This window comes from Microtus oregoni, unplaced genomic scaffold, assembly GCF_018167655.1.
Source record: "Microtus oregoni isolate MIOR12 unplaced genomic scaffold, Mior012 000050F_ref0000143, whole genome shotgun sequence".
Taxonomy (NCBI): Eukaryota; Metazoa; Chordata; class Mammalia; order Rodentia; family Cricetidae; genus Microtus; species Microtus oregoni.
In genome coordinates this window covers 2,505,001-2,517,805 of record NW_024543256.1, presented here as the reverse complement: position 1 = coordinate 2,517,805, position 12,805 = coordinate 2,505,001, and the positions used below count along the sequence as shown (strand labels likewise).

The 12,805-nt window shown below is 40.5% G+C and overlaps 1 protein-coding gene across 4 annotated transcripts in view; it reads right to left on the bottom strand.

Annotated features, from left to right (window-relative positions):
- The window catches only part of LOC121437282 (vesicle-associated membrane protein 7), a 44,604-nt gene that overhangs the window by 13,968 nt on the left and 17,831 nt on the right, over positions 1-12,805 (bottom strand). For all 4 annotated transcript variants that reach the window (XM_041637147.1, XM_041637149.1, XM_041637148.1 and 1 more), the window contains one exon: positions 10,535-10,602. In XM_041637147.1, the coding sequence (XP_041493081.1) occupies positions 10,535-10,602 (68 nt within the window). The remainder of the gene's footprint in view (positions 1-10,534; positions 10,603-12,805) is intronic.

Sequence of the window (12,805 nt, the reverse complement as noted above, 5' to 3'; positions counted from 1 at the left end):
AGCAGAGAGGGAAATCAGAGAAGCTTCACCTTTCACGATAGCCACAAACAGCATAAAATATCTTGGGATAACTCTAACCAAGGAAGTGAAAGATCTATTTGACAAGAACTTTAAGGCATTGAAGAAAGAAATTGAGGGGGATACCAGAAAATGGAAGGACCTCCCTTGCTCTTGGATTGGGAGGATCAACATAGTAAAAATGGCAATTCTACCGTGGGCAATTTATAGATTCAACTCAATCCCCATCAAAATCCCAGGAAAATTCTTCACCGATCTTGAGAGGACAATAATCAACTTTATATGGAAAAACAAAAAACCCAGGATAGCCAAAACAATCCTATACAATAAAGTATTGTCTGGAGGCATTACCATCCCTGACTTCAAACTCTATTACAGAGCTACAGTGATGAAAACAGTGTGGTACTGGCATAAAAACAGAGAAGTCGACCAATGGAATCGTATAGAAGACCCAAATTTTAACCCACAAACCTATGAACACCTCATTTTCGATAAAGGAGCTAAAAGTATACAATGGAAGAAAGAAAGCATCTTCAACAAATGGTGCTGGCACAACTGGATGTCAACCTGTAGAAGAATGAAAATAGACCCATATCTATCACCATGCACAAAACTCAAGTCCAAATGGATTAAAGACCTCAATATCAGCCCGAACACACTGAACCTGATAGAAGAGAAAGTGGGAAGTACCCTACAACAGATGGGCACAGGAGATCGCTTCCTATGTGTAACCCCAGCAGCAAGACATTAAGGGCAACATTGAATAAATGGGACATACTAAAACTGAGAAGCTTCTGTAAAGCAAAGGACACTGTCACTAAGACAAAACGGCAACCTACTGACTGGGAGAAGATCTTCACCAACCCCGCAACAGACAAAGGTCTGATCTCCAAAATATATAGAGAACTCAGGAAACTAGACTTTAAAATGCTAATTAACCCAATTAAAAAATGGGGCACTGAACTGAACAGAGAATTCTCAACAGAAGAAGTTCAAATGGCCAAAAGACACTTAAGGTCATGCTCAACCCCCTTAGCAATCAGGGAAATGCAAATCAAAACAACTTTGAGATATCATCTTACACCTGTCAGAATGGCTAAAATCAAAAACTCCAATGATAGCCTTTGCTGGAGAGGCTGTGGAGGAAGGGGTACCCTCATCCATTGCTGGTGGGAATGCAATCTTGTGCAACCACTTTGGAAATCAGTGTTTCGGTTTCTCAGGAAATTCGGAATCAACCTACCCCTGGACCCAGCAATACCACTCCTGGGAATATACCCAAGAGATGCCCGATCATATGACAAGAGCATTTGTTCAACTATGTTCATAGCAGTATTATTTGTAATAGCCAGAACCTGGAAACAACCTAGATGCCCTTCAATGGAAGAATGGATGAAGAAAGTATGGAATATATATACATTAGAGTACTACACTGCGTTAAAAAACAATGATTTTTTGAATTTTGCATGCAAATGGATGGAAATAGAAAACACTATACTGAGTGAGGTAACCCAGACCCAAAAAGATGAACATGGGATGTACTCACTCATAATTCGTTTCTAGCCATAAATAAGAGTCACGGAGTCTACAATTGGTGAACCTAAAGAAGCTAAGTAAGAAGGCAAACCCAAGGAAAAACATATAGTTATCCTCTTGGCTATGGGAAGTAGACAAAATTGCCGGGGAGAAAAATTGGGATCTTGGGGGTGTAGTGGGATGGGGGAAAGGGGAGATGGGGAGAGAAAAGGGAATAGGGGAGGATGGGGGTAACTTGGGGAAACAGGATGATTGGGATAAAGGAAGGCTGGATAGGGGAACACGGAAGCACAATTCTTAGTTAAGGGAGCCACCTTAGGGCTGGCAAGAGACTTGAACCTAGAGTGGCTCCCAGGAGCCCAAGGCGATGTCCCCAGTTAGTTCCTTGGGCAGCTGAGGATAGGGAACCTGAAATGACCCTATCCTATAGCAATACTGACGAATATCTTGCATATCACCAGGAACCTTCATCTGGTGATCGATGAAGATAGAGACAGAGACCCACACTGGAACACTGGACTGAGCTCCCAAGGTCCCAATGAGGAGCAGAAGGAGGGAGAACATGAGCAAAGAAGTCGGGACCACGAGGGGTGCACCCACCCACTGAGACAGTGGAGCTGATCTATTGGGAGCTCACCAAGACCAGCTGGACTGTGACTGAAAAAGCATGGGATAAAACTGGACTCTCTGATCATGGCGAACAATGAGGGATGATGAGAAGCCAAGGACAATGGCACTAGGTTTCGATCCTACTTAATGTGCTGGCTTTGTGGGAGCCTAGCCAGTTTGGATGTTCACCTTCCTAGATATGGACGGAGGGAGGAGGACCTAGGACTTACCACAGGGCAGGGAACCCTGATTGCTCTTTGGACTGGAGAAGGAGGGGGAGAGGAGTGGGCGGATGGGAAGAAGGGTGGGAGGAGGGGGAGAAGGGTGGGAGAAGGGGAGGAAAATGGGAGGCTGGGAGGAGGCGGAAACTTGTTTTTTTTCCTTTTCTCAATAAAAAAATGACAAAAAAAAATAAAAAATAAAAAAAAATGTTTGAACAAAAAAAAAAATAGAAAGAGGAGATTCTGTCAATTACCTAGGTCACAGCATAGGTTTATGGTGTAGGAGGTTCTTCTGTTTGTGTGTTGCTTTCATTGGTTGAATAAAGAGACTGCCTTGGCCTTTTGATAAGGCAGAATTTAGATAGGTGAAGTAGACAGAATAGAATGCTGGTAAGGGAAGTGTGGCAGATACCATGATTCTCCTGCCTGAGACTGATGCTGGTTGGAATCTTTCCCAGGTGTGCCACAGAGATTTCCTGACTCAGCAATAGCAGCAGAAAAACAGCTGCACCATTTTAAAACAAGGCTTCTTGGGCCCTACCACCGGTACAATCTCCAGTTATGGAGCATTTGACGCCCCGGATGTTTGTGTGCCCACTTGGGGTCGGGATCAAAGCAAGTGAGACCATGCCTGTGGTTTGGCATGGCTTGGCGCTCCCTGCCTGGGTAGGCAGCAGGATCAGGTCTACTAGAAAGTGGCGGTTTTGAAATACCAATTTCTGGGCTGTGCTGCCAGAGTGACCTCTGTCTCTTGTGGGAGACAGAGCATTTCCATGGGGTTTGTGAGTAAAGTGCTATGGTTCACTTGATGGCCTCTGAATTCGCTGTGTGCCTAAAAGGGGAGCATTACGTGCGGCTCAGAGGCACAACTGACTCCAAGGCACAAGCAGCTCTGCTATGCTAGTGGTGCACACAGCTCAGAGGCATAAGTAGCTCTGCCATGCTGGACTGGGCGGGGCAAGCCCACAGTACCTGTTTTTGACCTAGGAATGTCACAGCTTAGATTCTTAAGCCCTTAGCAATTTAAAACTGCAAAACAAAACTGCTCTTGGACAGTAAAGAATTACAGATCCACAATAGGACAGATTCAGACATAAAAGACCTCTAAATGGGTCACACTGTTAAATAAATATACATAGGCTTAGAAGAGAAAAGATAGAGTATAAAATAAAGTTAATGTTTTTTAAAAAGGGTAAAGTCTTTAAAGAGATAGAGTACAGATAATTATAGATTAAAAGAAATAAAGAAAAATAAGCGACATAAAAATGCAAAATTCATCGCCTGATGAAGGTTAATATTCATGAGGATGCCTATGTGTTTGTCTTTGGATTCACCTTCTTATTTAGCTTCTCTAGGAACATGAATTATAAGCTCAATGTCCTTTATTTATGGCTAGAAACCAAATATGAGTGAGTACATCCCATGTTCCTCTTTTTGGGTCTGGCTTACCTCACTCAGGATAGTGTTTTCTATTTCCATCCATTTGTATGCAAAATTCAAGAAGTCCTTGTTTTTTACTGCTGAGTAATACTCTAATATGTATATATTCCATACTTTCTTCATCCATTCTTCCGTTGAAGGGCATCTAGGTTGTTTCCAGGTTCTGGCTATCACACACAATGCTGCCATGGAAATCCTTAATAAATAAATAAAAAATAAATAAATAAAAAAGGCAGGTTTTGCAAAGAATAAAAAAAAAAGTACCCCAGGCCATAGTGGTACACACCTTTATTCCCAGCTCTCTGGAGGCAGACAAGAGACAAGAACTCTATGGGTTCGAGGCCAGCTTGGTCTACAAAGATAGTTTCAGGACAGTTGGGGTTACACAGAGAAATATTGTCTCAGATTTAAAAAAAAAGCCAAAAATAAAATAAAATGTAAATACTTCAATTCAAAAAAAAATGGAAAATTCACAGAAAGCCTGAATTCTGTGTATTATTGTGTTTTCTTTAAATTTTTTGACTGTGAAGGAGCTAAGTACAGAGAGACATCTCATTATATGGGCTGCCAAGCTAAACCAGCATGGATATTATAAAGGTTTAACACAGCTTTTTGCTGTTTGCTGGCGGCATGCCGCAGCTCCTTTAAGAGAGATTTTCCTGACTCAGCAGCAGCAGCAGCAGCAGCAGATAAAAGCCATACCATTTTGAAATGCAGGCTTTCTGTGCTATGCTGCCAGTGAGACCTCTGGCTCTTGCGGGAGACAGAGCATTTGGATGGGGTTTGTGAGCAAAGTGCTGTAGCTTGCTTAATGGTGTCGTGGACTGACAATGTGCCTAGAAGTGGGTCGGTGCGCATGGCTCAGAGGGACAAGTGGCTTCACCATGCTGGACTGGGCAGGGCAAGCAGGCACTGACATATTACCAGAGCAATAACACAGCTTAAGTTTTTAAGAAATGCTTAGCATTTTATGAAGTGCTCCTAGACAGTAAAATATTACAGATACATAGTAGGACAGATTCAGACATAAAAGACCTCTAAATGGGTCATAGTGTTGGATAAATGTACGTAGGCTTGGAAGAGAGAAGAAAAAGAGTATAGAGAGTCATAAAATAAAGTTAATGCTTTAAAAAAGATAACATCTTTAAAGACACAGAGTACAGACAGTCAGATTTCAAGGAGTAAAAATAAAAAAATAAACATTAAAAAGTAATAGAGTAAAAACAAGCCATGTAAAGACGAAAAGTTCACAGAGAGTCTGGATTATGTATATTATTGTGTTTCCTTGAATTTTTTGACTGTGAAGGAGCTAAGTACAGAGAGACATTTCATTGTATGGGCTGCTAAGCTAAACCAACACATATGTTTTGGTTTCTAGCCATAAACAAGGGTCACGGAGACTACAATTGGTGATCCCAAAGAAGCTAAGTAAGAAGGTGAACCAAAGGAAAAACATATAGTTGTCCTCTTGGCTATGGGAAGTAGACAAAATGGCCGGGGAGAAAATTGAGATCTTGGGGGTGGGGTGGGATGGGGGTAAGGGGAGATGGGGAGAGAAAAGGGAGAAGGGGAGAATGGGGGGAACTTGGGGAAAAAGGAGGATTGGGATAAAGGAAGGTTGGATAGGGGAGCACGGAGGCACAATTCTTAGTTAAGGGAGCCACGTTAGAGTTGGCAAGAGACTTGAACCTAGAGTGGCTCCCAGATGCCCAAGCCGAGGTCCCCAGTTAGTTCCTGGGCAGCTGAGGATAGGGAACCTGAAATGACCCTAGCCTATAGCAATACTGACGAATACCTTGCATATCATCATAGAACCTTCATCTGGTGATGGATGGAGATAGAGACAGAGACCCACACTGGAGCACTGGACTGAGTTCCCAAGGTCCCAATGAGGAGCAGAAGGAGGGAGAACATGAGCAAAGAAGTCGGGACCACGACGGGTGCACCCACCCACTGAGACAGTGGAGCTGATCTATTGGGAGCTCACCAAGGCCAGCTGGACTGTGACTGAAAAAGCATGGGATAAAACTGGACTCTCTGAGCATGGCGAACAATGAGGGCTGATGAGAAGCCAAGGACAATGGCACGGGGTTTTGAACCTACGTAATGTGCTGGCTTTGTGGGAGCCTAGCCAGTTTGGATGTTCACCTTCCTAGAAATGGACGGAGAGGGGAGGACCTAGGACTTACCACAGGGCAGGGAACCCTGACTGCTCTTTGGACTGTAGAGGGAGGGGGAGAGGAGTGGGGGGATGGGGAGAAGGGTGGGAGGAGGGGGAGAAGGGTGGGAGGAGGGGGAGAAGGGTGGGAGGAGGGGGAGGGAAATGGGAGGCTGGGAGGAGGTGGAAACTTGTTTTTTTTTCTCCTTTTCTCAATAAAAAAATGGAAAAAAAAGCATCTTAATTCCAAAATTTGAGTCTAAGGATATGTTGCTTTTAGAAAGGAGGCTCTTCTTTTGTTTCCACATAAGATGAGAACCTGTGGAATACTTCCAGACAAATATGGTTTGATAGACCACGCACCCCTGAAAGGTTGTCATGAACACCCTCTTTTTTAAAATGTGTAAAATTTTACCCTGTAATATATCTCTATATGTTTATCATTGTTTTCAAAACACTTTTACAATGAACTGCACAGAAAATGTAAAGATAGATACCACTGACCCTACCCCTACAAAGCCAGCAGACATCCCTGTTCAGGTGTAGGCCATACCAGGCAGAAGAATAGACCACCACAGATTAAATCTGGATATCAACAACAACAGAAACTGCAAACATCCTACAAACTCATTGGAAACTGAACAACTCCATATAAATCAACTACTGTGTCAAGGCAGAAATCAAGAAAAAAGAAAATAAAAACTTCCAACCACACAAAGATTCAACAAAGGAAGAGAATTACAGACCAATCTCATAAAAATTTATGCAAAAATACTCAATAAAATACTCACAAATCAAATTCAAAAACACATCAAAAAGATCATACACCATGATAAGTAGGCTTCATTGTAGAGATGCAGGCATGGTTCAACATACGAAAACCTGTCAATGTAATTTACCATATAAACAAGGTGAAAGAAAAAAACCACATGAACATCTCTTTATATACTGAAGATACCTTTGACTAAATCTAACATTCCTTCATGATAAAGGTCTTGGAGAGATCAGGGATACAAGGAACATACCTAAACATAATTAAGGCAGTATACAGCAAGCCTACAGCCAACATCAAATTAACTGAGAGAAATTCAATGCAATTTCACTAAAATCAGGAACAAGATAAGGCTGTCCACTCTCTCCATATGTATTCAATATAGTATTCAACGTTCTAGCTAGAGCAATAAGACAACAAAAGGAGATTAAGGGGATATAAGTTGGAAAGGAAGAAGTCAAAGTGTTGCTATTTGCAGATGATAAGATAATTATCACATAAGTGATACCAAACTTTTTACCAGGGGACTCCTACAACTGATAAATATCTTCAGCAATGTGGCTGGATATACAGTTAACTAAAAAATTAGTAGCACACCTATATACAAATGACAAACAGGATGAGAAAGAATTCAGGGAAACAATACCCTTTACAATAGCCACAAAAATATAAAATATCCTGGGGTTAACTATAACCAAACAAGTGAAAGACTTTATAATAAATACTTAAAGTCTTCAAAGAAGAAATTGAAGGAGATATCAGATGATGCAAAAGTTTCCCATGCTCATGGATTGGTAGGATTAACATACTAAAAACAGCCATCCTACCAAAAGCAATCTACAGATTAAACACAATCTCCATCAAAATTCTAACACAATTCTTTATAGATCTTGAAAGAATTAATGCTCAACTTCATATGAAATAAAAGACCAAGGATAGCTAAAACAACCCTATATAATAAAAGAACTTCTGGAGGTATCACCATCCATGATTTCAAGCTATACTACAGAGCTGTAGTAAAATAAACCACATGGTACTGCCATAAAAACAGACATGTTGATCAATGGAATTGAATCAAAGACCCAGACATAAATACACATATCTATGGACACCTAATTTTTGATAAATAAGACAGAAATATATAATAGAAAAAGGAAGGCATCTTCAACACATGGCACTGGTCCAACTGGATGCTGGTATGTTGAAGAAAGCAAACAGATCCATACTTACCATCTTGCACAAAAAATTAACTCCAAATGAATCAAAGACCTCATCATAAGACCAGATACACTGAACCTGATAGAAGAGAAAGTGGGGAATAGCCTTGAACTATTGGCACAGAAGACAACTTCCTGAACAGAACACCAAGAGTGTAGGTACTAAGATCAACAATTAATAAATGGAATCTCATGAAACTGAAAAACTTCTATATAGCAAAGGATACCATCAATAGGACAAAACAGCAGCCCACAGAACAGAAAAGATTATCACCAGCTTCACATCTGACAGAGGGCTAATATCCAAAATATATAAAGAACTCAAGAAACTAGACATCGACAAACCAATATTAAAAATGGAGAACAGACCTATTTTGTTTTGTTTTGTTGAGAAAGTATTTCTCTATGTAACAACACTAGTTGTCCTGGAACTAGCTCTATAGACCAGGCTGGCCTTGAACTTACAGAGATCCTCCTGCCTCTTACCTTTGCCTCCTGAGAGCTAGGGTTAAAGGCACGTGCCACCACTGTCCTGCTGGACTACAGATCTAAACAGAATTTAACAGAGAAAACCAAAATGGTCAAGAAACAAAGAAATGTTCAATATCATTAGCCATCAGGGAAATGAAAATCAAAAAGACTCCAAGACTCCATATTATGCTTATTAGAATGGGTAAGATAAAAAACACAAATGACAGTTCATGCTGGAGAGGATGTAGAAGAAGGGGGAACATTCCCTCCACTGCTGGTGGGAGTGTAAACTTGTAAAGCCACTTTGGAAATCAATATTGCAGTTCATCTGAAAATTGGGAATTGATCTATGTCAAGAACCAGCCATACTACTCTTGGGCATATACCCAAACGATGCTCAACCACAGGACACTTGCTCAACTATGTTCATAGCATGTTTATTAGTAATAACTAGAACCTGGAAGCAACCTAGATGTCTCTCAACTGAAGAATGGATAAAGAAAATGTGGCACATTTACATAACAGAGTATTTATTACTTAGCTGTTAAAAACAATGACATAAAGAAATTTGCAGGCAAATGGATGGAACTTGAAAAATATCATCCTGAGTGAGGTAACCCAGACACAGAAAGACTAACAAGGCATGGATATTAGCTTTAAAGTAAAAGATAATCATACTAAGGTCCACAGACCCAGAGAGTCTAAGAAACAAGGCAGGCTTAAGGGGGGAACACAAGGATCTCCCTGGGAAGAAGTAATAGAACAGCTTTCGAGGATGGACTGAGGGCGAGTGGGGTTGGAAACAGGAGAGATCAAGTCAGAATGTGGGAGAAAATACTGGGAATTGGGAGGAGCATTTGGGGGGGGGTGAAGTGAAAACAGTTCAATGGAAATTCGATGGAATTTACAAGAGTAACCATAGCAAAGACTCCTAATAATGGGGGACACAGAGTCTGACTCGTTCATCTTTTATAGCCAGACAAGGCCTCAAGTGGAGGGATTGAGGTAGCAACCCAGCCACAAAATCTTCAATGTATAGCTTGTCCTGCCTGCAGGGTATTCTGGGACCAGAGCCTAGCAGAATCATCATTAAAGAGACCAGAGAGACTATAACCAGTAATTGACTGGAGCAGTTAAACATTAGGCAGAGATCAGGGGGACTTGAGGAGGAGGGGAAGGAAGGATAGGAGTAACCAGAGAGGACAAGGACACCACAAGAACACAACCCATAGAATCAACTGACTGGGACTCATGGGGGCTTACAGAGATCAGGGATCCTGTACGGGTCTGACCTAGATCCTCTACAATATGTTATGGCAGAGTAGCCTGGTGTTCTTGTAGGATTCCTAAGAGTGGAGTGGGGGCTGTCTCTGACCCTTTTCCTCCTACTGGGTCACCTTGTTCAGCTTTGATATGATGGTATGTGCATGGTCTTATTGTAGCATATTAAGCCATGTTTGATTGATGGCCTTGGGAGGTCTGCTCTTTTCTGAAGGGAAACAGAAGGGGGATGGAACTAGGGGACAAGGGAGGTGGGGGAAGCATGGGGAAGGGGAGGGAGGGATGTAATATATGAGAGAAGAGTGAAAAATATAAAGAAATATGTGAGAATAGAACAAGTAACACACAGGGACATACTTATCTCAGTTAAGGATTAATGGCACATTTCAACTTATACCTTTGGCTTGATATAAGGAAAAAAATGAAGTTAACACTATAAACACCAAAAGGAATTGCATAGTTTCAGGATTCACAATGAGTCAGACACACCAAGCTGAAACTTACAGCAAAAGTACATAATGAATTATTTATCAATTGAAAAACTTTGCCTCAATCCAAACTTTTAGGAAATTAATTCTAAACATTGAGTATATTTTTTTTTTTAAAAAAGCTTCATTGATGGCTGCTGAGAGATTGTTTTGTATGTCTCACTTTTACCCTTCTTATCACAAAATAATGACATAATAGATATGAGAAATGAAACAGAGAAACAAAATACCTCAGCCTAAGATTTAAGGCATTTCCATATTTTCTTAGACATAAGTGCAGTTGTTTTAAAACCCTGGAAAGAAATATCATATTCTATACTTACTGAATCCACAAGGTTTTCTGTTTTGTCTATCAGTAATTCCAATCTTTCTCCACGTTGAGCAACCAAATCTGGAAATATTTTTACAAATAGAAATGATGTTTTATATTAGAAATAAAGGGACCCATTCACCAAAGCCAAAAGCCCTAAAACTGAGTTCAAAGTTCCATGAAGTTAACTATTTGACTTCAGAAGAAAAGCAGCTGACCTCAATTCAAGACAACAGATAGTTGCATAGAAACAACAGACTATATTTTCAAAAACAGCTTATTTAAGGAAAACAGCTAACCTCCCTATTCTGCCACTAATGAATGCTTTCCCATTTCACTATCATTACAAAACTCCCATCTTGGAGAATATGAACTGTGCCCTTGGAACTATGGTCACTGAGTGACTGGGTCTTTTGCCCTGATCATGGTGAGGCGAGTACTCAGGATGGCACCTCTCCAGCAAAAAAAAAAAAGCCCTCTCTAGATGTTTGAGGTCATCTAACTTCTCATCTTTTTTTATTTCTTCCTATAAACTTAATCATTACATATCCTTACAATAAATATGCAAGTTTGAGGTTAGCAAAACAATCCAGAAAGGTAAGGGTGTTTTTTGTCAAGCCTGATAATATGAGTCCAATCTCCAGAACCCACATATACATAGGAGAAAATAGGTTCAATCGAGTTGTCCTCTGACATTCACACATACACAGTGGCATATTCCAGTTACCATACACAAATAATTAAAAAATAAAAATCTGAATGTAACAATATGAGATTAAGCCAACAATTTCAAAACTTTGAATAAAAAAAATCAATGCCTGGATAAATTAAAAGATGAATTCTATATAAAATATTTCAAGAAAAATACACACTACTTTATCATAAACTTCTGTTTTTTTTTGAACAGGGTTTCTCTGTGTAGCTTTGGAGACTGTCCTGAACTCACTCTGTAGATCAGGCTGTCCTTGAACTCAAAGAGATCTGCCTGCTTCTGCCTATCGAGTGCTGGGATTAAAGACAAGTGCCACCACTGCCCACCTTTCACAAACTTCTTGAAAAAGACAAAAGAAAAAAATATTTCTCAACATATTAAATGGGTTCATTATTATCTTGGTTATTAAAGTCAAACAAAGGCATCACAAGAGGATCTGGAGATGTGGCTCACTTAGCAGAATTCTTTGCTAACATGCAAAAATCCTGGATTTAATCATTAGCGCTACATAAACTGGAACACATCTATAATCCCAATATACTGTTGGATAATGGTCTTTTATCCTGTCACTTGTATTATTTTTAATAAAACGCTGATTGGCCAATAGCCAGACAGGAAGTATAGGTGGAGCGACCAGGCAGGAAGTATAGGCAGGACAACTAGAACAGGAGAATTCTGGGAAGAAGAAAGGTCAGTCTGCAGCCATCACCCAGACACAGACAAAGCAAGATGAGAATGCCTCGTTGATAACAGGTACCAAGTTACATGGCTAACACAGACAAGAATTATGGGCTAATATAAGTTATGAGTTAATAAGAAGGCTAAGCTACTAGGCCAACCAGTTTATAATTAATGTAGGTCTCTGTGTATTTTTGGGGTATTGAACAGATGCGGGACGGGGCAGGACAGAAATCTCTGCCAACACTAATACCTTGGAGGTCAAATCAGCGTTAGTTTTAATTGACAATTTGATACAACTTAGAATCACTTGGGAAGACAGTATGGATGTGGTGGTGGCACATGCCTTTGATCCCAGCACTTGGGAGGCAGATGCAGCTCTCTCTGAGTTCGAGGCCATCCTGGTCAATATAGCTAGTTCCAGAAAAGTCAAGCCTACACAGAGAAAACCTGTCTCAAGAAACAAACAAGGAAGGGGTACACTCATGCATTGCTGGTGGGAATGCAATCTTGTGCAACCACTTTGGAAATCAGTGTTTCGGTTTCTCAGGAAATTCGGGATCAACCTACCCCTGGACCCAGCCATACCACTCCTGGGAATATACCCAAGAGATGCCCGATCATATGACAAGAACATTTGTTCAACTATGTTCATAGCAGTATTATTTGTAATAGCCAGAACCTGGAAACAACCTAGATGCCCTTCAATGGAAGAATGGATGAAGAAAGTGTGGAATATATACACATTAGAGTACTATGCTGCGGTAAAAAACAACGACTTCTCGAATTTTGCATGCAAATGGATGGAAATAGAAAACACTATACTGAGTGAGGTAACCCAGACCCAAAAAGATGAACAAGGGATGTACTCACTCATAATTGGTTTCTAGCCAT